The 26480-nt window shown below is 53.3% G+C and overlaps 1 protein-coding gene across 9 annotated transcripts in view; it reads right to left on the minus strand.

Annotated features, from left to right (window-relative positions):
- Positions 1 to 26480, minus strand: part of dysf (dysferlin, limb girdle muscular dystrophy 2B (autosomal recessive)) — an 80784-nt gene that overhangs the window by 35443 nt on the left and 18861 nt on the right. For 3 of the 9 annotated variants that reach the window (XM_029253142.1, XM_029253133.1, XM_029253130.1), the window contains exons 11-37: positions 25900 to 26015; positions 25596 to 25722; positions 25404 to 25507; positions 25138 to 25206; positions 25018 to 25061; positions 23974 to 24056; positions 22679 to 22711; positions 21304 to 21419; positions 20797 to 20910; positions 20445 to 20622; positions 19573 to 19697; positions 19052 to 19158; positions 18538 to 18733; positions 17902 to 18048; positions 17175 to 17306; positions 16662 to 16828; positions 16184 to 16298; positions 15532 to 15637; positions 13025 to 13167; positions 11702 to 11875; positions 10130 to 10217; positions 9073 to 9150; positions 3935 to 4116; positions 3607 to 3747; positions 3057 to 3086; positions 2229 to 2264; positions 1785 to 1826 (exon numbers count right to left, since the gene is read on the minus strand). In XM_029253142.1, the coding sequence (XP_029108975.1) occupies positions 1785 to 1826; positions 2229 to 2264; positions 3057 to 3086; positions 3607 to 3747; positions 3935 to 4116; positions 9073 to 9150; positions 10130 to 10217; positions 11702 to 11875; positions 13025 to 13167; positions 15532 to 15637; positions 16184 to 16298; positions 16662 to 16828; positions 17175 to 17306; positions 17902 to 18048; positions 18538 to 18733; positions 19052 to 19158; positions 19573 to 19697; positions 20445 to 20622; positions 20797 to 20910; positions 21304 to 21419; positions 22679 to 22711; positions 23974 to 24056; positions 25018 to 25061; positions 25138 to 25206; positions 25404 to 25507; positions 25596 to 25722; positions 25900 to 26015 (2993 nt within the window). Of the gene's footprint in view, positions 1 to 1784; positions 1827 to 2183; positions 2265 to 3056; positions 3087 to 3606; positions 3748 to 3934; positions 4117 to 9072; positions 9151 to 10129; positions 10218 to 11701; positions 11876 to 13024; positions 13168 to 15531; positions 15638 to 16183; positions 16299 to 16661; positions 16829 to 17174; positions 17307 to 17901; positions 18049 to 18537; positions 18734 to 19051; positions 19159 to 19572; positions 19698 to 20444; positions 20623 to 20796; positions 20911 to 21303; positions 21420 to 22678; positions 22712 to 23973; positions 24057 to 25017; positions 25062 to 25137; positions 25207 to 25403; positions 25508 to 25595; positions 25723 to 25899; positions 26016 to 26480 lie in introns of all 9 variants that reach the window. The other 6 variants (XM_029253132.1, XM_029253138.1, XM_029253127.1 and 3 more) reach the window with 4 other exon arrangements.

Below are 26480 nucleotides of genomic sequence, written 5' to 3' on the forward strand. Positions count from 1 at the left end.
GACGTAGAATACAGAAGTTCACCACGTAAAGTGCACTCGGTCTGCTGTGTCTCAGAAACGAAAGAACACAGCAGCGCGGACATGATGATCACGTTGCGTGTCGCACGGAGCGACGTGACTTTTGTTCGGCACAACAAAGTTAGTACACGCGGTGAACGGCGTGTTTAGTGCTTTCGCACCGTGCATTTAACAGCGCGGTAAAGAATAAAAAAGAATCGCTCGCGCTGCGGAGCAGAGGTGAAGGTAAAAGCCATATTTAACACACACACACAAATGGAGCAGAACCACGGAAGGAACCGGGGAGCTGTTACGGGGCTGGAACCGAGAGGTGTTTCCCGCCATAAACAGGCAGCGGCTGAGCGGAAACAGGAAACGCTCCGGGCTTCATGCATCACGCCTGTTACATGTTACATGGCTTGCGCTGGCAGCTCATCCTCACATGACGGCACGGACGGGGAGGCCAATGTCTCACATACCTCATTTTTCGTTGTGTTGAGATATTAGCGGTCTGATTCGCTCATAAAAAGCTTTATTTTAACCTTTTTACTGAAATATTTCATTAAATATTGTACACTTTCACATCAAAGTATGGAAATCAGGTTATTTTTCTCTGGTGCAAAGAGTACAATTTTATCTAATTCTGTATTTCCAACAAACAAAATTGTTTCCTATTGAGAGCTGAAGGCTTGAAAATCACTTTGAGTATTTAAGTTGTTTTGTTTTGTCGATTTACTGACTGTTCAAGGGAAAAATGATTCATGACCCTGAGGCCGTGTTGGAAGACGGCTCAGCGTTTATGACACTTCCTTACCAAATCTGGACTGAAATCAAATATGTGTACATTGACAAATTATTTTAATGTAATTATTAAAGGTTCTACACAAATAATTGAGATATTGAAATAAAGTGATTTGTTTGACAATTTGTGTTCAACTTTGACAAATTTCCCCCTTTTTCTGGCAATTGCGGAAAATATATTAGAGATGTCCTGCACTGTCCGGTCATTCCGATATGTGGTCACTTGAGGGCCGGTCATGTGCGGCTGAACTGTAGCAGGTTAAATATGCTTAAGACAACGAGGCCACTAGATTACAAACATTTAATAAGTCATTTATGCCTGTGGAGCTGCACAGTGAAGGTACAGGATGTGAAATGTGCTTTTACATGGTGTCTGCGAGCGGCAGGAGCAATACTGGGCTCTGCCAGCGTTTTGGCCCGTGGACTCGACGTGCTGTGGGATCAATATTATTTTAATATTCACTGGGGGTCGTGGGTTCCGACACAGTGACGCGGGTAACCACACGATGCAAGGGGGGGGCTGCCCAGCGAAAGAGCTCACGCGTGCGAACTGCTCCCCGCTGGGCGTCCCTCTGGACCACGCTCCGTCCGTCACGTCGTGTCCGGGGTGCGAAGGAGCGGCAGCGGGGGACTGGCACCGGAGCGTAAGAATGCCGGCGCCACAAGGGCATTGGCACCAGTCTGCGTGCGCTTCCCTGGCCCGCGGCAGCCGGGCACCGGCCTGAACACGTGTCAGTGGCTCTTACCCTGAACGGACAGAGCAAAAACTACCCAGCTGCACGAAGAGGTAAATCGGTGCTTGTTGGATTGGAGAAAAGTGTCAGGTGAATGAAAAAATGTAAAAAAAGTGTGTCTGCAGTGAGGAGGGCTGTGGGTTACGACCCCCTCCCCACGTGGCCCTTTCTTTCTCAGCTGCCTCCTGTGCTGCTGCAGAGGCCGGGGTGAGATGCTGCGCAGATGAAGATGACTGTGAGGCAGTGCTGTACCCATTGCTGCAGATTCTCAGAGAGGAATCCCGGGAGGACGAGCTAGGACACGTCCCCCCCAGAGAGAGTGCGCGCAGCAAAAGGAAAGAAGAGGAAAGGAACGAGAGGCACAGAGACGGTTAACACTCCATCGGCTCAAATGAACCCACCATGAACATCATGAGCATTTACACTTTAGGAACAATAGTAATAATCATAATAATAATAACAATCCTGTAAATATCACTATGGCGTCAATTAACTCCCTGGCACTTTCCGTCTGCGACGCCCTGGTTGCGTGAATATATCATATTTATTATATTTTTCAGAGCTGCCTACAGCACCGAGCACAAAATTAGCTTTGGGACACATTCGCTGGCAAGAGCGGCGTTCATTCAGGTAACTGTGACCCTGACTCACATCACAGGTACTGGCGTCACTGGTGAAGAGCTCGGTGGTACTGACCTCGTCCAGCACGTGAGTCGCAGTGAGAGGTTCCCCCTGGAAGACAAAGACAGAACGGATTCAGTAGAAGACAAACGAGCAACATGCAACTATAAACGTGTGTCTGCCGGATGTCAGAGGTGCCACCTTCCATCCGAAAGCCCCAGGTTCGACTCCCGTGTTTGAGTAAAGATGACTCGGCTGTATGAATGTGCAAATCAGTGCAAGTCACTCTGGAGAAATGTGTCAGTCAACAGTAGGTGTTTTACTCTATTTGTGCCCATGTGCTGTCATGTCTGCACAGCTGGTTACCATGTTTGCGCTCGTGTGAATCTGTCGTGTCTCTACACGCGTTCCCGGCCCATCACGTAAGCCGCAGGACCCCCAGACACGTGTTTGTGCGCTGGTGTCGGTCTACGTCGTTCGACATTCTGGAGGAAGGAGGTCTTTGCCTAGGAAGTGTCTCCAGGTAGAACCTGGGCCCCCAGGTGGCCTGTGTGCTGGCAGCTGCTCGATGCTCCAAGTGTGTCGTTTAATGACATTTCCCCCGGTTACCCCGTTCTAACCGGAGCCAGCTGGGCCTGCCTGCTCTGGGAGGGTAGCGGGTCTTTAGCAAAGACCACCGCGGCGCCTCCAGAACATGTCCCGGTGGAGCGTTGCGGGCCCCCCGAGCAGTCGGGTCAACGTCAGCTAACAGGGAGTGTATGAGGCTGTAGGCTGTTGCGTCCAGCAGTGCCACCGCAGTCGGCCTGCAGAAGGGCGACGGGTTGTGTCCGCAGGGAGGAGAGGCGCAGACGGCAGGACCGGGGTGGGGTGCGAGAGGGGACCGGGCGCCGTGGCGGGACTAACCTCCTGACCCGGGATGTGATGGATCGCGGGCTGTGGGAAAACAGACGGAGAGAGTGGAGCTAATGAGTCTCAAATGAAGGCAGTGACTTCATAGGACATTATTAAATTAGCCCCGAACTGCTGGGAAAGTGGCCCCGTTCACATGCGAACACACACGCATCAGAAATCGGGGAGCGAGCCCTCGGGACCCCCCGGTCCGCGTCTGCCAGTGGCGTGGCCCTTTGTACCGGGGCAGGGGCCTTCCCGGCCGCTGCACTTTCACCTCCTACCATCGCAGCTGGAGCACCGCCCTACTCTCACTTTTGTGTGCAGGACATGAGAAGTGCTTCCGTACGCTTTGTTAGGACATCGCTGATCACACATGTCGCTGCTATAGAGAGCACATGTGAAGCTGTGAGCTACGAATAAAATCCAGAAAGAGGTGAAACACCTCAACGCTCCATGTGACCTGTGTGTGTGTCTGTGTGTGTGTGTGTGTGCGCGCGCGCTCACAGGTGGCTGAGAGTGTGTGAGTTGAGCGGGACGCAGCAGCTGGAGGTGCCGCTCTCACCTTCTCTCTGCGAATGAGCTGAAAGGCCCCCAGCAGCTCGCCGGCCAGCTTCCCATTCAGCTTGATGGGGTACCAGGCGAGACGGGGCGAAGGGCTCATGGAGGGGTGGCACACACAGCGGCCCATGAACTCGTCTGCCCCCTGCAGAGTAGGAACACGGCAGAGTCTAATAACAATAATAATAATAAGAAGAAAAATAATAATAATAATAATAATAACATCTTAACGGTGATGTAAATTGAAGAACAGACGTGAGATAGAACAAAAAGGAGGGAAAGCAGAGCTGTCGTTCTGGGTGAAGATGCGAACCCCCCAGAGCGTCACTCACATAGGTGTCCTGGTCAAAGAGCTCCACGACAATCCTGGGCGGGTTGCGTTCTGTGATCTGAGGGTCTCCAAAGATCTCAATTTCGTAGAAGATGAGGGTCTGGTCCCAGGTGGGGTTCAGGGTGTTGCGGATGGTCACCGTCTTTTGACTTTGGTGGAGGAAGGACACGACTGCGTAGGGGTCTGCAGAGACACGTACGGAGGACATCGGTCAGGTGCCATTAACAGTTAAAAACATTTAAAAAGACAGACCTGCCAAAAGTTTGAGTACACCAGGGCAACTTGGGTGATGCCTGCATGGGAAAAACAGAGCGCGGGATGTCTGGGAATCAATGCAGAGGAGCTGGAAAGACGCGGTGCTTCATTTGCTGCTGAATTTTGTCAACCGCTTAAAATATGGTAAAAAAAATAGTCTCCAGCACGTGTACTCAAACTTTTGACTGGCAACGCACTTAACGGCCACTTACGCCTGAACCAGCGCCAAACCACTGAAGTGTCCTCTCAGTTGGGTAACATGACAAGTGTGTGCTCGAGGTAACATCACTTACAACAATTGAATCTTTCTGTCCACCGTGTTTGTGTGTGTGTGTGTGTGTGTGTGTGTGCATGCAGTTATTTCTGAAAGAGATGAATGACAATAAGCAGTGCAGTTACTCGGGGCGCTGCAATGACACTTCCACCTCCATTAGAGGAGGTTAAGTGTAAAGCTCAGCCAATTTGACCCAGTTACTGAAAAACAGAAATTTCCATCACTTTCTGTGTGTTTGTCTTTTCTATTTCTATGTAATAGCTGAGCTTTTTTCACTTACATATCCCAAAGACGACGAATAAAACATGATGACATCAGCAGCCGAGGAATGTGTACAGTGGGGGGGGGGGGCTGTGCACAGTTTATTATTCCAGTCTCTGTTAAGGGGCTCCACGGGATCGTTTGGACTGGAAAAAAGTGAGACGTGTTTCCCAGCTCCCCCCTCTTAGCCCCCCCCCGAAAAAAACATCACCTAAAATAAAGAGTGAAGTAAACAAGTGTCCAGGAGGAGATCCCGTCGCGCAGGAGTCAGATCGCAGCCCCGGGGGAAATAAACGCGGTGCAGAACTAGTGTAATACCAGTGGGGAGGGTAAATAAACAGGGTGGGATGTGAGGGGTCCCACCTCAGCCTGTGGACACACACACACACACCAGGGAGGAAAGGTTCTTATCCCACTTCACAGAAAGCTGCATCTGTGCCATTCCACCCTTCATGCATTTCACCCACATTGTCTGAAACCGCTTATTCCAGGTGGGGTCACAGCAAAGAGGAGCTTAACCCGGCGGCACAGGGCGCAAGGCCGGAGGGGGAGGGGACACACCCAGGACGGGATGCCGGTCCATCTCAAAGTACCCCAAGCGGGACTCGAACCCCAGACCCACCCACCACAAAGTTGGGCACCGCCTGAACCCGCCGCACTACTGCGCCCGCTTGAGTGAGGACCCACGATGCGAAAGTGAACAAGTACTGAAAAGCAGGTAAAAAAAACAGTTGAAACGAAGGTGTGTGAACTGCTGGCACTTTTGAACAGAGACACAGGAAAAAGAAAAAAAAAAATTCCGGCATCTTTTTACATCGCTGGGGACACAGCAGGACCGCTCAGCACCCGTTTCCAAACAATCTGCAATCGCAGTACAGTACACTGTTTTACTGCTCACCACCATCACCGCTCAGGCTTCCGGTCCAGATCGCAGCGTGACACCATGGCGTTAAAGACGGGTGCGGAACCCAGCGCCAGCGGTGAGCGCGTGCGGCTTCACGGCGGCTTTCCGCCTCTTCGCAGGACTTCATCATATTGTTGTGTTGCAACACATATAATCTAATGATCTTCGTATGATATTTCTCAGCATTTTTATGCAGCTCGTGGAGCCGAAGTGCAGTTTCAGGTGGCCGGAGCACCATCCCCACGGGGCGAAACACACGCTTCGTTTCTCCTTGGTTTCACTCGTGAGCCCGGCTCTCCTACACAAAGGAATAACTCAAATAACGTGGCGTTCAAAGTTTGAATTTCGTGTGATTTGGAATGATTTGAACTGTTTTAATAATTGCACTGATCTATTAAAGTGTGGGGCAAAGGCTCAGATCCGCCGCTGCTCCGCGTTTGTTTCACCGAAGCCTGAACGCAGATGTTGCTTCACATCCCCGATGCAGCACCAGCACCTTGCGCGTGGAGTAACAGTCCCCGCGATGTCCTGCGTGACGACTTTCTCTCCTTCTCCCCTTCATGTGCCTTTGTGGGATTGTAGTGACACTCCAGTGCTGCTTCAAGCCCCACATTTCCATGATCTCTTCTGAGATCTCGCGAATACAATACTCTGTTTCTGCAACGGCCTTCTCTCTCGCTCTCTCTCCCTCCGCTTCACCAGGTTCGATGGGCCAGACTACGGGTCTCCTTCAGCTGGGCGTGTCGTCCAAAAAAAGCACACGCCTACAAGCCGCACGCCCGTCCTCCGTCCTGCCCTATACACCCGCGTGCCGGAGCGAGTCCGTGTCCCACGCGCCGGTAACGGGGCCCTTTCGCCGTCCGTCCGGCGCAGCCTGGGACTCACGGCTGTGACAACTGGGACGACGGCAAGGAGCCTCTGCGGCGGAAACTGGCAGCCAGTGAGTTTCCACAAAGGCCGCACTTCTCCCACGTCCAGAACGCGCTGAGCCTCAGAAGGCTGCTTACATTTATTCACTTTGCCGACACTTGTCTTCAAAGCGGCTTACGCCGCTTTACCCATTTGTGCTGTGTCGGTTCAGAGTGAGGACCTTGATCGAGGGTCCGACAGCAGGAGGTGGGATTCGAACCCGGAGCCTTCGGGTGCGAGACGGCGACTCCGGATACCGAGCGCTGTACTTAACGTGAAGACCTTGAGCTTCCTGGGAGGACTGCTGTCCTTGTGCCCTTGAGAAAAGCTCTGATGCAGCTTTCATTGTGGCAGAGTAAGGAGTGTAAACCGTTCCACGTAGCAGGGTACGCTACCAGCTCTGGGTCGGCTTCTTCACTGAGAAAATTAACTAATGGACAGCAGTGCCAGCAGGTGGCGTTGCGGTTAGTGCTGCCGCCTCGCCCTCAAGGCGCACGCATTCATATTATATTCATAATCGTCATCTCCTGCTGTAGTACTCTTCCTTCAGCACCATGTTTACACCAAATCCATGCAGTAAACACTGCCCATAATGAAAGGATGTGACTGTTTGAGGTGGTACATACAGTACACGTGTGGTGTGTGGTATATTGTTTGCTCCAGTAAAAATGACCCAGTTGTGTAAAAGGGTAAATCGGTGTAAGCAGTTACTCTGGAGAAACGCAATAGAAAAATTAATAAATGTAAATATGAAATAATAACTTATCGTTCAAGCAAAGGAGGGGGCGCAGTGGTGCTGTGGGTTGGACCGGGTCCTGCTCTCCGGTGGGTCTGGGGTTCAAGTCCCGCTTGGGGTGCCTTGCGACGGACCGGCGTCCCGTCCTGGGTGCATCCCCTCCCCCTCCGGCCCTACTCCCTGTGTTGCCGGGTAGGCTCCGGTTTGCCGCGACCCCGTATGGGACGAGCGGTTCTGAAAATGTGTGTGTGTGTGTGTGTGTGTGTTCAAGCAGGGATCCCTGAGGACGAAGGAAACACAAACCCAACGTGAAGAGAACGCTTTTAGTGCTTCACTTGGGCACGCGCGTGCAAACACACTGACGCCGCGCGTGCGAAAACCACGTTTTCGGCGCACGGCCCACGCACCCCCACGCGCCCCACACCCACTAAATGCACAGGGTCCGTCCACTCGACCTTTTCCATCCCGGGAAGAATGACTCAGACGGGGCGCTCGCGCTCGGCCGTCGGCTGCGGCTTCTCTCCTCCCGCAGCCGTAAATCACGTATCCCCCCCCCCCCCCAGCATTCCCAGCAGCCCCCTGGTTTTTCCCCCCGCACGGGCTCTGTGCCGCCGGGCTCGTATTTTACACCACCTTACGTCAGCACGGCCCATTACCGCTCCCTTCAAGTCTCTTTGAGTTTAATTTCTGAAGTGCCTCTACAACCTTTTCGCAGCCAATTCACACAGAACTTCAGTGTCCTTTTCCCGCTGTTCCCTCCATTGTCTTTCCGTAGCGCCCTGGCGGAGTGACGGCTCCTCAGGAAAAAGTGCGGCAGCTGGAAACGACTCAACATCCATTAAGTTAACGTGCATCGAGTGTGTGCCCAAGGGCTGGCTGTGTGTGTGTGTGTGTGTGTGTGTGTGTGTGCCTCTGAGAGACACGCGCTGTGGCCCGTCCTGGGATTGAAGCCCTTCTCCTTTATGGTGCATGTCTTTCTGGATGTTCAGGGCATGTTTCTGGCGGTAGAGTCTCCGCTGTCGTGCCCGTTCAGGGAAGCAGTCAAAGAGGAGCGGCTCGAATTTGGGGCTTCGGTTCGAATGGCGGCTACACGTTGAACCGTTGAGTGACGAAAGAAAACACTCGTAGCTGAGTGTGTAAACGCTGCGTATCGGGCACAGGGTAAATGGTAGAGGGAGCTGAACTTTCTTCTCCAGGTGACTGACTGCGGACTTCCTCTCCAACATATTGACAATGTGAACAAATCACAGCCTTTGATTACAGTAAACATACTGTAAATCACAGCTAACCACTATTCAGTACTCAGCAGATTCAGTGCTAACCTCAATTCATTTAGCAGACACTTCTCTCCAAATTTACCCTGTGATGGACTGGTGTCCCGACCACAGCATACCCCCCCTTCGGTGATTCCAGGATAGGCTCCGGGCCCATGACCCTGACTAGGACAAGCACGTAATGAAAATGTACGGACGGATGGATTTTCTCCAGAACAAGTTACGCCGATTTTCACTTTTTAACAGCTGGGTAAATTTTACTCTACTCAATTGGGGTAAGTGCTTTGATCAAGGGTGCTGCAACAGGAAGTGGGATTCAAAGGCAGGTCCTTGGAGTCCAGAGGGGGCAGCGCTCATCCCTAGTCCACCTGCTGCCCTTATAGCCTCAGGACCGGAGGACTGCGCACCACTTCTACTCGTCCCAACTGGGTACTTTCTGCAACGGAACGCAGGATCCAACAGGTCACAAATCCCTCTCCTTGAGCGCCACTGCATCAAGGCTCCACCGGCCTGGGACTTTGCTCACCTGAGAAGCTGTCCTTGTCCATGGCAACAAGGTCCCTGGCCTGGTACAGGTAACAGCGCAGGTGATATCGAGTGCCACCTGTGGAACAGAGTCACAGCAGTAAGACAGGAGGCCCGAAGGAATGGGTCCAAACGGGTCCATGAGAAGCAACGGCACTGGATCTTCACCGTGGTTTGTACACAGTTCACATGGGTGTCACACTGGTACCAAATTAGCTCCGGTCACACCTGCGTGTCAAGTGCATGAAGGTGGGAGAAGGTGTGAGATTTCCACAACTATGACTCATAGTTACCATAGTACGGAAGACGCCATTAAGGGTTCTGTGCCGTACACCAGCAGAAGGCATTAAGGGTGTTACTATCCATGGTTACCACCTGCGCTGTGCGGCCACCGGGTATGTCTTTCCGAGCAGAACCATCTCCGACTAGGGGTTGGTCCAGAGCTCCAAGCGGAGAGCTGGGACACAAACGGAGAGGTCCCCGTTGCTGACGAAGACATTCGACACGAAGAAAGGAAAAGTTTCGATGCAAGTTTCCTGGCAGGAACGTCAGCGGGTGCTCTATGCCGGATTTAGGGCCCCAAAAGAAATGGGAAGTAAAACTTGTACAAAGTGTCCTGCTTCACGTTCGTCCACTTTGTCTTCCCTGTCGTCCCTCCCGCACTCCCTCGGTAAGCGCCCCCCCCAGAACAGCCATTTAGGGCATATATATGTAGTGAGTGTGTGTGTGTGTGTGCAATTCAGTTCCACAGACAACGGAGGTGGGGCCATGTTGCACAGGGTCAGGGTTCGAAGGGCTTGATACAAATCAGTGACTGAAGTGTAAAAGAAGGAAAAGGAAAATCCTTTTGTTAGAATTTTTCTTTCCCGTCTTGAACCGAACAAACTTTGCTGGCAAAAAGTGTCCCTCTCCTAATCCTCACTAATCCCAGAGCTGCAGTTTGAGGTGCAGGAGCTGAATGCACCCCAGCGTAGTTACCGGTGCTGTGAAAGGACGCACGGAAGCAGCGGGACATGTGGACACACGCTCCATTCACTGGACGTCTGGATTCCACTCACAGTCGAAAAAGCAGGAGATGGTGGGTCGGTTCACCCCGAAGGTGGCCGTCGCAGATTTGTCATCGTTCTTGTCATCGCTCACGCCGGCCTGTCGGAACAAACACTTTGCGGGTGAAAAATCGGCAGAATCCCTCGTGAAAATGTCCCCGTGGCAGCCCTGTACATCAATTTCTCGCGCAAAGAGATGGATAAATGTCACAAACTGAGAATCAAATTGAGAATTTGGACACGTTGAGGCAGATTCTGCCCGAAAAAAGTGTGTGGAGCACAAAGGCGCAGTTGTGTTACTCTCATAATAACCAAGAAGAAATTTCCATCAAGGGCGGCAAGAAGAGCCAATGAGGCCCGAGGAGCGAAAAAGGCTCCAAACAAGGAGTCGTCTAGCGGAATGAAAACAGGAGCTCGTATTATGTGCGAGAAAAGGAGTTAATAAAAACACTCGTTGCGGCTTGGTGGAAAAGCAAAGGACACAGACGCAGGGAAAAACGCACACCGCCGTCACACGGCGCGCTTGAGCCCAAGAGGCCGAACTTGTGATTGATTTAAGAAAATCAGCCTGAACGCCTTCCATCGGAGGGAGAGAAACGCAGCTCGTCCGCGAGAGCTTTCGCTCCCGCCGAACATGGAAAGTTGAAGCTGCGCCCTGTCCATTAAAGAGGGGAGATGCTGCCAGCGCCCTGTACTTTCTGATGATCCTCTCTAGGCTCCGCCCCCCTCTCCCTCCCACCCCCACCCTGACCCTCACCCCCCGAGCCCCCTGCTGGCTCCCGCCCGGCTGCCCGTCACGGCGCTGGTGAGATCATGTCTGAGGTCCCATCGCTCCGGCACGGGAGCCCGAGTCCTCGATGATGCAGAGCGGCCAAGTTACAAACAGCGCACAAGGTGCTGGTGTGTCCGCGCACCACGGTCTGCAGCCGCAATGTTCTCAAAACACATCATTTTGTGGAATGAAGTTTTAAGCTCTTTACACTGATTTACCACATATGGAGTTGGGTAATTCTTGCACTTTCAACTCAAGGTACATCGTTTCATCAAGGCTACTACAGGTGGGTTTGGAACCCATGTCCCTTGAGTTGAAGGCAGCAGCACCACATCACTACTCCTTGGTTTACAGCGTCCCTGGGACTAGGAGGACACTGTGGACAAAGACAGCAGGGAGCGCGTCCCTCCGCCTCGACCCGCCGCCCCCGTGACCGTGAACCCGAGGAATAAAAGCACATCGGCGCGAAAACCCGGTGTCTTTGGGCCGCGGCTGAAAAACTACACGACAGCCGTTCATACATCAGTGACCATTCGTGCAACATTTTCACCTGCAGGTCAAAGTGCATTTGGGTCCTAAATGGGACTTAAACGTGTGTCGAGACGAGCGCCGACCCACGAGGTGTGTCCAGCGGTCCAACACTAACGGCGACACCGTTGCTGAACCCGAGCTTCTGGCAACCTGGTCCAGAACCCAAAGGAGGGCCAAGACGGGGGACTCGGTCCTTGCGCCGCCGCGTCCCCCGTCCCAGCGGCGCAGCATCGGGCTCCTCTTCATCCCCGTAACCGCGACGCCAGCTCCGGGCCACTCACCAGCGAGCACTCGAGGGCGAAGATGGCCGCGGGCCCCGTCTTCTCCAGCGGCTCCATGCGGCAGCGCCAGCGTCGTCGCCGGAACGAGTCCGTCTTTCGCTGCTTCAGGTGGAACTTCCAGCCGAACAAGGAGGCGTACTCCCAGCCCTCGCGCTCCGACTCGTCCGGCCGTTGCTGCGAGACACAGGGAACACGACGGCGCAGAGTTTAAGGGTCGCTCGAGGTCCGGAGGTGCTCCGTACAGGCTGCTGGCAGGAAGGCTGAGCCGCTGAACCCCTGCTGGTGAAAGGGCACCTTTACTCCGTTTTACCGCATCTGTCAGGTGTTTCCCTCGCAAAGTTTCACGAACTGGGATGGCGCTTTGCAGGAGTGCAGTCTTGCAGCCTGCAGACGCATCACTGTTTTCCCTCCAAGGCAGGACGCCCGACCAGAAGGAACAAAACGGAGAGAATGAAGAGAGCGGTACGGATTCTGCTTTTCTTCGAGTCGGAAACTTCCCTCATTTGTTCCTTTTCAAACAGACGGAGCTGCGAGGGGCATCGTGGGTACTGACCCTGTCGCCCTCTCGGCTGAAGAGCCCCACTTCACATCCCTGCCCAGGTAGAAAGTACCGCGCTGCCGACGTACGGATGGGAACCTAATTGTAATTGGCTTGCTCTCATAAATGAGCTGCGTTCTCGCAGTCGGGTTACAGTTCCGTGAACGCAGAGCGCCACCCAGAGGTTGACGTGTACAGTGCGCCTCGCCGGCGTTCGGCCCATTCCTTGGGTTCTGGTTCGTTAGCTGAGGAATATGTCGGCCTGCCGGCGGCACCGGACGCGCACGCTCCCTCTAAATGTGCCATCGCCTTCGGAGACACTCGCGCTTACAGGGAGCTCGGGCATATTGGCGGCAAGGGGCCGAATGCGGTCGGCGCCCAGGAGTTGCCAAGGCGAAGAAGGGGAGACTGGATTTAGGTTTGACTTCAGATCAGCCGTGGACGGCATGATTGATAGCGGGTTTCCTACGGCCGCCGGGCGCTGAAAGACACGGCGTAGACGGCGGAGCCCGACGCGCCATCGCAACGCAACCGTTCCCAGAAGCTCTGGCGTGAGGTCGAGCGCGGAGCAATAAGGGCCCGATGCGTTTCGCGACGTTAAGGCGAATAAACTGCAGACGGAAGATCCTGGCTGCCGTGGGTGAACAATAACGGCCTGTTCGGGAAACAAACTCGTAGGACGAGCCACCCATGGCGGTTGTGGCTCGTCTCTGCCGCCCCCCCCACCCCCCCGGACTCTGTTCTACTGGGATCCTGAAGGAACGGAGTCCGGGTCCGGGTTTTACCTTCCGAAGGGCCTCCATCTTCTGCAGGTCTCTGCGGCGTTGTCGGATCCAGCGCCGGCGCCGGTTCGTGTGGTACATTTTTTCGGCAGGGACCCAGGACTTAGGGCGGCGGTCTGGAGGGATGGTGAGGCCGTACTCCCAGCCTGCAGGACACACACAGACACACACACACACACATTGTGTTGGGGACACTGAGCTGGTGACAACCTTGGGTTGGAGCTTCTTGCCACATAAGTCACTGCTCCGATACACTCGACATCATCCTCTTGAAAGGGTCATAATTATCCCAATCATCACAAATCATCGATACACATTAGGTTTTATGCAAATAAGTCATCAATTCATATGGAATATATTATATACAAATATATCACAGGGTGCAGTTGAGAGTTCGCTGGTGACAGCTGCCATTTTTGGACTCGGAGGTTGCAGGTTCAGATCCCACTTCCTTCTACTGTATCCTTGGTCAAGGTACTTACCCCCAACAAATACAGTAAAAATTACCCTTCTCCAGAAATCACTGCAAGGGACTCAACACTGCGAGCTGCAAGATTCCTACAAAAGGTGCCACATAGGGGACGTTGTTATCAACATTGTGAGACGCTTTGGAGAAAAGCATCGGCTACATGATGTCGGGTGCAAGTTGCGTGACCCTTTGGAAATGTGCGACTTGAAGTTGTTGTGCCAAAGTAAAGTGGAGCGAAGAAGGTTCCAGAGCTCAGGCCGATTATATTGATATGTTCAGAAAGCACTTCTGTCAGCAAACAGCGCCGTCCGTTTCCAGCTCCAAGGTATGTGGGAGGGTGTGTGTTTGATCGTGCGTGCGTGCGTGCGTGTCTCTGTGTGTGTGTGTGTGTGTGTGTGTGTGTGCGTGCACACACGTGTGCCACTGAGCGCCCCCCCCCACCGCACTGGAGCTCGCACTGGGCCCGCTCCCCATCGCAGCGGTGATTCATGTGTTGCCTTGGGCACGTCCAACAAGAGGCGGCTCTCCCAGCCAGCGTGTCAAGGTGATGGACAGGCCGCGGTTACGCTGGTTAACCAGGCAGATCCCGGTAACCTGGTAACTGCTGCGGTGGCGATAAACACAGCTCGCGGGAGCTGTTGTTCTTGGACGACGCTTCTCTCCGCTCCCGTTGGGATGAAGCAAATGAGTCATGGCACTCAGGGTTTCAGAGCTTCTGTTTGCAGATGGTTCAAACAGACACTGGCTGGACCCTGACCGAAGGCTGACCTAGCTCTGGTCTGGCTCTGACCGGTCCTTGACCGGACCCTGACCACAGGCCTCCTACAGCACATACCCCTCTCCTGTGATGAGTGCTCATTTAACGAGATGACTGGGGACAGAACTATAGCCTGTAGGATCTCCCTGCTGAGGGTTACATTTACATTTACATGTATTCAGTTAGGAACAGGGATTGGGTTAGGGTTAGGGTCAGGGTCAGGGTTAGGGTTAGGGTTTACATTTACATCTACATGTATTCATAACGGGGGGCGCGGTGGCGCACTGGGTTGGACCAGGTCCTGCTCTCTGGTGGGTCTGGGGTTCAAGTCCTGCTTGGGGTGCCTTGCTATGGACTGGCGTCCCGTCCTGGGTGTGTCCCCTCCCCCTCCGGCCTTACGCCCTGTGTTGCCGAGTTAGGCTCCGGCTCCCCGCGACCCCGTATGGGACGAGCGGTTCAGACAGTGTGTGTGTATTCATTTGTCAAACACTTTTCTCCAAAGTGACAAACATCTTATAGAAAATACAATGTGTTCATTACATGAGCAGGAAGAGACACTTAGACACAGACGTGTGATACTTAAGTGCAGTTTCTTTCTTTCGACCTTATGAACCGACGTTTATCACATGAGTAGCTGATAAAACTTTATCCAAATATCGAAAATTTCTTCATAGTAATTTTTTACATATATAAAATAACATTTATGTTACATTTATGTTACATTTATGTTACGGTTTGCGTGTGTGTGTGTGTGTGTGTGTCCTGCGTGTCCCTCCGCCACATTCTAGGAGTGATTCACGACTGGGCCAAATGCGGTTACGAAGAAAGCAGAAGAAGCCCAGATACTGTACGAAGTTCTCAGTTGTGGGATGTCAGTGTTTGGGGAAAGCAAGTGAGATGCAGCGCAGAGACCAGCTGGTCCGCAGCGCGAGGGCCTGACACGTAAAGGACGTCCAACTGGAATCTTCCGCTTACGTCCTTCGTTACTCGCTTTCCCCATATCTGGTTTCTCACATCTCCTGTCTGAAGTTATACGTACAGCTTATGGTTAATAAATGTACATTTTCGTTCATGTGGTCGGCGACGTCCAGCCTGCCGCGATAAACTAAAGCTGCACCGAGCAGCTGCGTGCCGCACTGCATTGTGGGAAGCGTGTACCCACGCTCTCAGCTGCACCATCACCCTGCACATCCAGTAAAGCACAAACATTTCTTATTTTATAACTACTACAGTATTTTTGAGCAAATTCTGCAGTTTTTTACGAAGCAGGCGAGAAAACGGTACCTTGGTCGTCCACGGCACGGTTCAGGTCCTCGCTCCACTCGACGTCCTCCCACACCCAGCCGGGGGGACACTCCACTTCGTCCTTGGGCACAGCTTTCTCTCCGTTCTGCCCCCGGGACACAGAGGACACAGAGGACACAGAGCAGCGCTGGAGGACGCTTTCGCTACAAGTGCTGCAAGTCTAAGACGTCTTTCTGGAGTTCATGGCAGATATTTGTACTCCGTTGTTGAAGATATTGAGTGAGACGCTGTGAGAAACAAACTACCGCATACAGTTCATTAAAATAGACTGGAGTGCTGAAATTGGACACCTTTGCTTTATATTCGCTAGAGGGCCAGCAGGGGGCATAGTGGTTACAGCTGCCACCTGCCACTTGAGGGACCCAGGCTTAAATCCCACCACCTGCTGCAGCTGATCAGGGTACATCACTAAACTGATACAGTAAAAATTACCCTGCTGTATAAATGGGCAAAGCAGCGTGAGCTGCTTTAGAGAAAATGTTCACGTGAGTGAGTAAATATGTCCTGGTGGAACATTACGTGTTGGCATCTGAGTACTATCACAATATCACAGTATTTTCATGTTAGTAAAGAATTAATTAGTACTTTAACCAATACTGATGGATGTTATTCCGACCGGAAATATACCGACCACATCAGTGTAACCCTCAGGCATCCCAATCCACTGTCCTCCTGGCAGCCGCATCTGGTTCTCAAACACCTCCTCCATGAAGGTCATGTGTCCAGCATCCACGTCATGCAGCAAACTATGGACCGCAGGAAGGACAAGCGCTCGCTGTCATTTATTTCGTTCATTTCATCTTTTTGTAGTTCCCTTCTCAACACGGTCACGTAGGAGAGGACAACCGTTTGACGCATACGGCGTGCATGCAATAATGTCCGATGAGAAAATGCGAGCTCAATAAGTGTCCCGGGCCACATATATCTGGATAGCAGAAACTCAAAATATACGGACAAATACAAACGGTTTAGGACCTTTTTACTCACTAATTTGGAAGACAGAGACATCACAAACACAGATTAGTGCTGGAAAGCATGCAGGAACACAAAGACAGACACAGCCCGCTGACACCTGGCTGGCGCCTCCATCAGGCTCAGAAGTGACTCACGTCTTTTCTGGACTGATGAACCAGTCCCCCGCCCAGGCCCAGCCCGGGGACGGACGGAAGCTCTCTTTGGGCAGCTTCACTCTTCCCGTGACGTCACTGAACTTGGGGGACGTGAGCCCAGCGGTTCCCCAGTTGCCCACCAAGGCCAGCTTGGTCTGGTTCTCATACTTACGAGGGAACGCAGAGAAGCGCAGTGAGAACACAGAGCACAAACGCAAGAGGTCTTCGCGCTGCGGTCATTTCAACCCGAGCTGTTCCGAGCGCTGTGCCCGCGCGGCACCTCCGCTGAAACTTTTCACCCCACGCTCACGATTTCAGCACAGGATAAAAAATGAAGCGTCACGTGAATAGCTTTGAATTCGTGATCACGCTTCTGGCAATAGCTGGACGGTTGCCATGACAACCGAAATAAAATTCCTTGCGCTCTCTGTACTAATAGCGCACGACACTTGGATCGGTTCCACAACCGACCGTCGCAGTCGCACCCCCGAGCCACCGGGCAGCGCTACTCACCGTTTCTGCAAACACGGACAGCTTGCCCTCGGCAAACTGGTTGAAGTGCTTCACGTCGGCAGACAGGCCGAACCACACCTTCGCGCGCAGCTGTGCCGGCACCTTGTCGTCCACGCCGCCGTTTTGAGGGAGCTGCAGGGGCCGCACAAGAGCCTCAAAACGAAATACGCTTCGCACGGGTTCGCGTGTAACATGAGTGCAAACATAGTTCACACATACAAAGTTAAATACAGGCACGTGTTACAAAGTCAGGGTGCAGACACACACACGCGTGCAGAGGAATCTTAAGTATTAAATCGGTATTGACAATTTTCTGTGAGTGGATGAATAGCTCTGGTGTCTCTCAGCTCCTGGGTGGTGCGAGAGGACATGGGTTCGATCCCCGCTCAGTCTGTGTGGAGTTTGCATGTTGTGGGTTTCCTCCGGGTGCTCTGGTTTCCTCCCACAGTCCAAAGACATTCTGTTCAGGATCCCCCATGGTGTGTGAGTGACACACATAGAGAGAATGTGTGTGTTCCACTGATGTATGGATGAGTGACCCAGTGTAAGTAGTATATCCAGCAGTGTAAATCACTGCAGTGAATAAGTTGTGGGGGCTGCTGACACTACATAGAGTTCCTTGGAAGCTGCTTCGGAGAAAAGTGTCTGATAAATAAATGTAAATGAAGCGAAATGAAATGAGTGTGACTGTCAGAAGGGAGCAGCACGGAAGTCGAGGGGTCGTGACCTTCATGAAAACGGTCTGCAGTTTGCCGCAGTTCTTCCCGCAGTGTCGCTGGGAGAAGAGCACCTCGGAGGCAGGGATGCGGTGGTAGGCGAGCCTGCGGTCCCCTTGCAGCATCCAGATCACAATGTCAGGGAGGCTGTTCTGAGGCTGTGGGGGGTTGACAGAATAAGAGAGGCTCTAAACACAGATACACTTCCGAAAAGGAAGAAGACACACGTTCACACACACAGCAAGATAGATAGATAGATAGATAGATAGATAGAACAGCCCCGCTACATCGCTGTCCTGTTTGGGTTTTGTTTGCCCCCATCACAGGAAGCACACACAGCTGCGAAAGTGCGTACACTGGCAACACACTGTTTGTGACATAATTAAATATGATTGAACTGCAGCTGGGAGAGATAATAATTATATGGCATAATTTGAGTGTTTCTGTGAAGAGGCAAAAATAAAGGTGGAGTAACAGTATCAGTAATAATGAAGAAAATATACAGTAAACTAAGAATAAACCGTACAGAGCGGAAGAGGGGACGCTGGTCATGGGTCGCTATGACCGGAGGCCCCCAGATAGCCTAGTAGCACTCCCCACCCCACACACACACACACACACACACACACACACACACACACACACACCTCTTCAGCCAGCGAGCGCAGCCGTTGGGCCCAGTCCTCGGCCTGCTCCAGTACGGCCTCCAGCTCGGTGGCGTCGCCGTGTTTGAGCGCCAGGGCGGCCCGTTCGATCTGCTGCAGGTTGGCTTTGCGCTGCTGCCGCACGGCCCGGTCCAGGGGCGTCGCGCACGGCCAGTCGCCGAACTCCGGGAGCCCCTGGCTGCTCCGCACCGGAGCGAAACGAGAACAGGTTTAGAGCCCCGGCGTGCGCACTTTCCGGGACCGTCGGCTGCGTTTCTAAGGCACCTATGCAGCGCAGCATGACGTGCGTTCATCTGACGCTTCTCCCCAGAGCGACTCACATTGTCAGGCATCTTACGCCGATTCACCCTTTTGTGGAGCAGAGTCATTTTTGAATCTATGTGGATTAATGCGATTTGCCGGAAACCTCCGAGTGCAAAAACCGGAATGTTAATGTAAATATGCAGAGTAAGCGCTGCAGCTGGAGGCGCCTTGTCCCGCGTCGGTGGGACGATACCTGCAGTTGGCTATTACTTCATCCAGGAGCTCCAGCACTTCACGTTCCACCTCTTCCATGTCGCTTCCAGCTTTCCGCAAGAGCTCCACCTTCTCCAGCCGGGCCTCCTGCACGGGTCGCAATAACGTCACAAAACGCACGTTTCCCCGCCGGCCGATCGGCGCGTTTAGCGCCGCTGTTCTCAGGCTCGTCGCATCCCTCCCGATTCCCCGCGTTTTTACAGCTTTTCACATTAAATCTGATCCTATTTTTTTGTATGAATGGGGTCTGGGAGCGAAACGGTGACACCGGAGCACAACGAAATGTTCAGTCATAAGTGGGTCCATCGCCTTTAGCTGGAATGACTGCAACTAAACTCGCCCTGTTGCTGTTCGCCAGGGTCTCACATCTCCGTAGAGGAGTTTTGAGCCGTTTCTCCAAGCAGAACTGCTTCATCTCGGCAACATCCGCAGCTTTTCCGGCATGAATTGCTGCACGTGCCAAAATGTAGACGTGTGGAAGGGAGAGCGGGCGGAACGAACCAGGCGCTCCACTGTGCCGAGCAGCATGTTCAGAGCCTCAACGCGCGGCCCGACGTCTTCCCACTCGGAGGAGAGGACCACCACCGGCTTCACGTTTCCCCAAGGCAGGTAGTAGTAGTGGCAGCCTGGAGGGCGAAACCGTGGAGCCTGTTTAATGACGCGTCCAGGGCCCCCATCCCTGGGGGCGCCGCACCGTTCGCGAAGAACGTCACGTCTTCGGCGCTTTTAATTAAACCGCACAAACATCACCCAAGTGAGGGTGGCAACAGCCCGTCAACGGGGTCGGAGCACTTTGCGTGGAGCCGTCCATCGGGGTGCGGTAAAGAACTCATCACCGTGACGCTTGCGCTCATGTCGAGAGACCGACCGAAGCACCCCGGTGACGCAGCGGTGCTCCATAGCGAGCGACTGAGAGACGAAAAAAGAGCACCGATCTGACATGTGACTGCCAGCAAACATCCACAAGAAACTCAGTCATCTCTCTATTTGTATATTGTGCGACAGGATGAAGTTATTTCAATAGCTGATGTTCTCCATAGTCACATACGCTTTCAAGCTGCAGCGATTTACCTATTTATACACACTAGCTGGGCCATTTTTACCATATCGCTTGAGGCTACGCGCCTCGCTCGAGGGTACGGCGGCCAGACGTGGGATGTGAACGCATCTGGTGCGGGTCCAAAGGGAGCAGCTCTAAGCCCTGCTGCTCGAACACCATCTGCTGTTCCTGGGACCGAAGGACCACCGCTTGTGAAACGCTCTCTGGTCGAAGCTCCGGGAGAGATTATATTTTAGCACTTTTCACGCACATGCCGTACGTTTAGTGCGACATACGCGCATTTTCACTCGTGTCGGAGGCGGGGGGGACTCACCATCGAAGACGGCCCGGCTGTACTGCGTGGTGGAGGCCAGGGGCAGACAGGTGTAGTCGAACTTGTTGCCGTAGTTACCGATGCTGACCTCGAACTGGATGGCGTCGTCCACGTCCTGCAGCATCGTCGCAGAGTAGAAGGCCACAAACAGGTAGTACTTCCGCTTCCGCATGAACTTCTGCAACAAGAAACGACAGCGAAGAGCTCAGAAATGGGCAACACGTCATCCGCAGGCTCATGAAGTGCCCCCCCCCTCCCTCCCCAGTATCGGATCGCTGTGCGTCTCATTGCTACTTTCTGCTGCCAGACCTCGCTGACAGGTCACAGGTCACAGCGTCTGCTGAGCTCTCACCTCCACCACAAGAAGGTCGTCAGCTGGGATGTCCTCCACCCGCTGCTCCACCCGCTCCACCAGCTTGGTGCCGAGCTCCAGGAGGACCCTCCCACGGTAGGCCACCCCCTCGCCCTGCATCCACAGGAGCCACGGCCATTAAGGGGTAAAACAGCGCTGGGCATTTTTTACCGTGCTCACTCTGCTCGGTGAAGCCTGTCGACACTCAAGACGGGTCTCAAACCCATATCCTACGGGGCCACTTCCCTCCTGATCTCCTAACTGCTCCGTAGAGTCGCCTCAAACCATCTGTCCCCATCACCTCTGTGTTTCCTATCACTTCTATATACAGCTGCTGTGTATATATCCCGGTAGTGGACACACAACAATCACCTGTGTGTGTGTGTGTGTGTGTAGCTCTTCACCTGTTGGCAATACATACTCGTGTTCACCGCGAGTCGCTTCGGAGGGAAGCGCCTGAGAGGCGAACGAGCGCGAAAGAGGACACGCCGGCGTGGCGGGGGTCACCTTTCCCACATTGAGGGCCTCGTAGGGGTCCGAGAAGGCGCTGAACTCCCTGGGGCTCCCGTACAGGTTCACGAAGCACGGGCCGAAGGTGGGCAGGAAGCCCAGGCTGTCGTCCGCTGTAAGACAGAGAGAGCGGAGACGTCGGCCGCGGCCGTGGCTCGGAGCCGCGACAGAAGCGCGGAAGTGCGCGACGTAAGCAGTCGGCGAGATGTGGCGCAGGATCGACGAACGCGCGTTTGCACGTCCGCGTCTTGTCGGAACGGTCCTCAGAACGTGCGGTACTGGTGAACCCAGCGGAGCAGCGCGGAGCGTCCCTTGGGCCGCGACCGCATTTCAGAAGCGGGAGCAGCTTCCAGAACCCGGCGCGTTTGGGACTTTGAGTTGACTGGGAGAAATGAAGGGACTTTCTCAGCGTAATGTTCTGCTGTAAGACGGCTGTGGTTCAGCCCGAGCCGCGGCGAGTGCTGAGAGAACAGCGCCACCTGCTGGCGAGGGTCTCGAAGCGCCGCGACGACTCTTCCGCGGTTCGGGGGGGTGGGTTGGGGGACAAAGCAGCCACACCCTGTGCCAGGTCCGGCTTGAAGCCCCTCCACCGCCGCCCCCCCCGGTTCTCCACGCAGCACCGCTGGCTCCGGCTCCGGCCGACCCACAGACGCCTGTTATGGAAACGTGTCCGAGCTGTGTTTGTACTGCGGTGTGACGCACCGGTGAGATGGATTCATGAAGTTCATAAAGAGGGATATCCGAAATACCGCGGGACACTGCAGCATTCGATAACGAGGGATAATAAATCACGGGACAGCTGGACGAGGCACAAACACGACTGCATCCCACCAAGCGCAGCAGAGCGAAAAACAGCCCTGCGGCATCTCATCACGGTGCCTTAACCATCTACTGTGAGCAAGAAGTTCTGAGTGGTGTGATGTGGCGCTTTAAAATGTTAAGTGACACTAATGGTCCCGTCGCAGCGTGGAAAGACACAGTCTGAAGGAAACAGAAATTAAACATGGAAATGACATACAGTCCCATTTTTTCAAAAAATGCAATTATTGACATTAATTCACTTATCTGACACTTTGCTCAAAAGTCACTCACGAGGTTAATCTACTTACACCTTTTTATACCACTGGGTAATTTTACTGGAGCAATTTGGGCTAAGTACCTTGCTCAAGGGTACTACAGCTGTGGGAGGTGGGATTCAAACCTATAACCTTTGTGTCCACAGGCAGCAGCAGCTCCAACCACCGCGCTACCAAGTGCCCACGTTTAACATTCATCCCCATTTGTTCACTATAATGAAAAGTGAATGGACTTTATACCACATCAACGTGTGCAAGAGGTGCGTCACCGCAGAGTGGAGAAAAAGCGAACGTACGGCTTTTCGAGAGAGTCCTCGGCGGCAAGTCGTCTGGATGCATGGAGAGATGATGGACATACGTTAGAACAGAGTTCGGAGCCCGTGGGACGAGTCCCCGAGACACGCAGCGCATGAGCGAACGCTCGCATGCACAAAGAACGCGCCGAAGAGAGAAGCTCGTGCTGTGTGAGTGCCGACGGGCCCGAAAAAGCCGGGGCTCCGGAGGAGTCGCGTCCACACAACCACCGCACACAGGGACGCCGTCGTCCTTCCGGTTCACGCTTCGCTTCAAATGATGCGTGTTATGGTGAGGATCATTCCACCAGACACGTTTCCCACGCATGTGTTTGTGCCCTTGAATTATAATTGCAATTGTATCCGTAATTATAATTGCAATTACAAGTGCAAGGACTGCAGCGTTGGGGCATTTTGAAGCCGCCGCGACCCCTGCCCCACGTGAGCTGCCCGCTGTGACGCCGCTGACGTTCTAAGAACGTAAAGAACGAAAACTGGCTTCGCCTCAATTTTTGGAGCAGTCCTCCCTTTTTACTAGAGTGAAATACCTTGAAAAGTAGAGTGACGTGCGAGAGGTCCGGCAGTGGGGCACGGTTCGAGGCAGGCCGACACTCCACACGGGGCAAACGACGAGCTGTTGAAAAACCACTCGAGCGCACAGCACACAGCAACACGCCGCGGGGCGTCCTTCCGGCTGCGGCCCGGCGCGCACGTCCGGCTCGCTCGCCGCCCGCGATTCGCTCCCCCAGCACCCGGATGTTCACGTGTCCACTTGCTGGTGGCGCATATTGCTGCCCCCGCCATCGCTTCGCGCGTGCGGGCCGTGCCCTCGGACCCGAGCCGCACCCTTCGGTTCGCCGTGAGGAACCGAAGCCCCCGCGTGGAAAGTGCGTTAAGCGGCTGCGTGCGGGAGACCGCGAGACGCAGTGCATTGTGGGAACTGTGTACCCACTGCGTGCTCACACGTCAGCGTTTGGCTCCTTTCCGCTTTCGCATCGCGGCACCTGAATGTTTGAATTACTGCTTGGTCTAAGTGTGACGTACAGCCTTCGTCTTCCGTCTTTCCTGAGACTGTGCAAAGAGTTCGCCATGACCGTTACCATTACCATTACCATTACCATTACTGTTACCATGACCATGAGTGTTACAATGAGCGTTACAATGACCCTGCCCAGCACGGAAGTGCAAGTGTTGGCCGTGTAACAGGGGATAAGCGCACCGTTGAACTTCCAAACCAGCCGCAGCCGCTGCAGCACGGCAAGACGCTGCTTCGGGACACAGCAGGGCCACAGTCCTACCTTCGATCTCCCCCCCGGGAGCCGAGATGCGGGACATGCACAGGTGCGTGGTGCCGATGACATCGTTGTGACTCGCTCGGTCCCTGAAAGAGAGCGACCGCACTCAGGGTCACATCGCACACGGCCGGTCGCGTGAGCCGCGCCGCCACACCGAACCGTGCGAAACACTGTGGCTGAGGATGGCGGTGCAATGCATGCTGGGAGTTATTAGTATGGTTCACCCGACAAGTTCATATTAAAAATAACTTCATAACAAGATGCACCGAAAGAAAGGTATGCAAGCAAGCACACTCACTCCTCACACGAGGCGGTTAAGTGGTTCTGCGGAAGCGCCCGGTCGGTGAGTCTGCATTAGCACTATTTCTCAATATTCATATTCACTGCTTTTCTCGATAAATACATAATGTAAAATTCATCAGCACACCATGGTAAGGTATTTTCGTAAATCATAATCAAAACACCAACATATTTGTAACTGGAAAGACAGTTGACATCTGTCTGGTGTTTTTCCTTCAAAGTGACTTACACTGATTTACCAGGCAGGTCATTTTTACTGGAGTGATTCTGAGTAACTACCTTAAGCGTACTTAGTAAAGGTGGGATTCAAACCCAGGACCTTTGAGTCCAAAGGCAGCAGCCCTGGCTGCTACACTGCCTACTGCCCCATCCTTTTTCTTTCATTCACTGAAGATCGATAACTGCTCGTCAATACCCGAAGTCTACAGCCCCGCACCGAACGAGTAGTTATCGATCATCATTGGATCCAATACGTGAAGAATGAGTGGTTTTTCCATCGTACGGGACCCATCGTACAGGACCCCGCAGCGTGAGAGATGAGCGACCATGGTTACAGGCAGGAAAGATATGCCAGAAGACGGGTTGGGGGGCAGCGGGTGTTGAGCAACACACTGCTGTTCTTCTCCACGGTGCTCAAGTGCAGAGGTTCTGAGTGGGCGACCCAGCGAAACACTGGAACTAACGACAAGCACACACGCAAAAACGGACACGCTGTTGGGCTTCGGCTTTTCGGGCGCATAGGCTCACCAGTCCAGGATCCGGATTCTCATCTTCTCACACATGGATGGAAACTGAACGGAATGAGATGTACCGTTAGAGCCACGAGGATGGAGAAAGGCCTCTTCCTGTGAATTTGGACCTCCTTACCCTTATGGGCAGCGTCAGACTCTGGTTCCACTGTGGGTTGGCGTTCTTCTCCAGGATCTTGGAGCAGATCTGCAGGAGGTAGAAGAAACCAGTGCTCTCTCATACGTCCGCAGCAACACTCAGCAGCGCTCGCAGCGAAGCGCATCGACCTGCACTCATTGAATCCAGCACACGTCCTTCGTGCGTCCTTTCACGTTTACGTTCATGTACGGTCGTGTGCTGGAAGTTCTGCCAGTAAGCAAGATGGCGCTAAAAGACTCCGGTACCATTCTGCCAGCAAAGGTGACCTCCACCAATGGGTCAACCAGGTTCTTCCTGTTACTGTCGAATCCCAGAATCTGCTTCATGCCGTCCATGAAGGCGTCATCCACTGCATGAAGAGAGACGGAACATTGCTTTAACATGGATTCGCGTTCCGCCAAACTGAGCTCTGGGGACGAAAGGAGAGCTGGACTCACTCTGAGGCAGGTCCTCCGCCCGGTACACCTTCAGCGAGAACACGGCCCCCCTCAGGGCCACGCCCGCAGGCCTCAGCAAGTTCCCCTCGATGTCCTCCTTCTCCTCCACTCCCTCCTTCTTATCCATCTGCACAAATAGAGCACCAGTCATCGGCGAAGGCCTTCCCGACTAACATACGGTCCTACTGTCACGTGTCAAGGTTAGGGGTTAGGGTTAGTTTGGGGTTAGGGTCAGGGTCAGGGTCAGGGTTAGGGTTTACGGTTTAGGGTTTAGGGTTGTTGATTTTCCAACTGTCAGACTCACCGGGGCCTCGTCGCCTGCCGTCAGCACACACAGGCTGACCTTCAGGTAACCCCTGGCCCCGGCCGAGAGGTCCTCTGGGTCAGAGAGCAGTAGCCACTTCCTGAGAAAGGCATGCTCTAGAAAATGTGTGCAGGAGACCGTGTTATGACATTTGCCTTCACATGGCATCATTCGTCATTTTTTTTAACATTATTCATTTCAGCAGTCCTATGAGGTACAGTCAATAAATATATTCTCAGACTGGCCACCATGTGACACCGTTGAGACTCCAATAGAGCTCTTATAGCAGAGGTTCCCATACATTTAGGGAAGGCTCTGGAATACAGTCTTGTAGGGTCCTGGTTACTGTAAACACTGCTACACTCAGAGTTAATTGCCAGTTAATTTGATATGTTTTGTTTATTCATTTGCTTTTATTGAGTTGCTTGCCAATATTCAATTAATTGCAGTGAAAAGCAGCGCATTGAATAATCCCTCTTGAAAAGCTAAAATCACTGCATTCGGATACGATGGCCGCGGAACACATGAGGACCGGATGTGAATGGACCCAAGCATTATTATATGAGGCATGTTTGTGCGCT

This window comes from Scleropages formosus, chromosome 1 (genome assembly GCF_900964775.1).
Source record: "Scleropages formosus chromosome 1, fSclFor1.1, whole genome shotgun sequence".
Lineage (NCBI taxonomy): Eukaryota > Metazoa > Chordata > Actinopteri > Osteoglossiformes > Osteoglossidae > Scleropages > Scleropages formosus.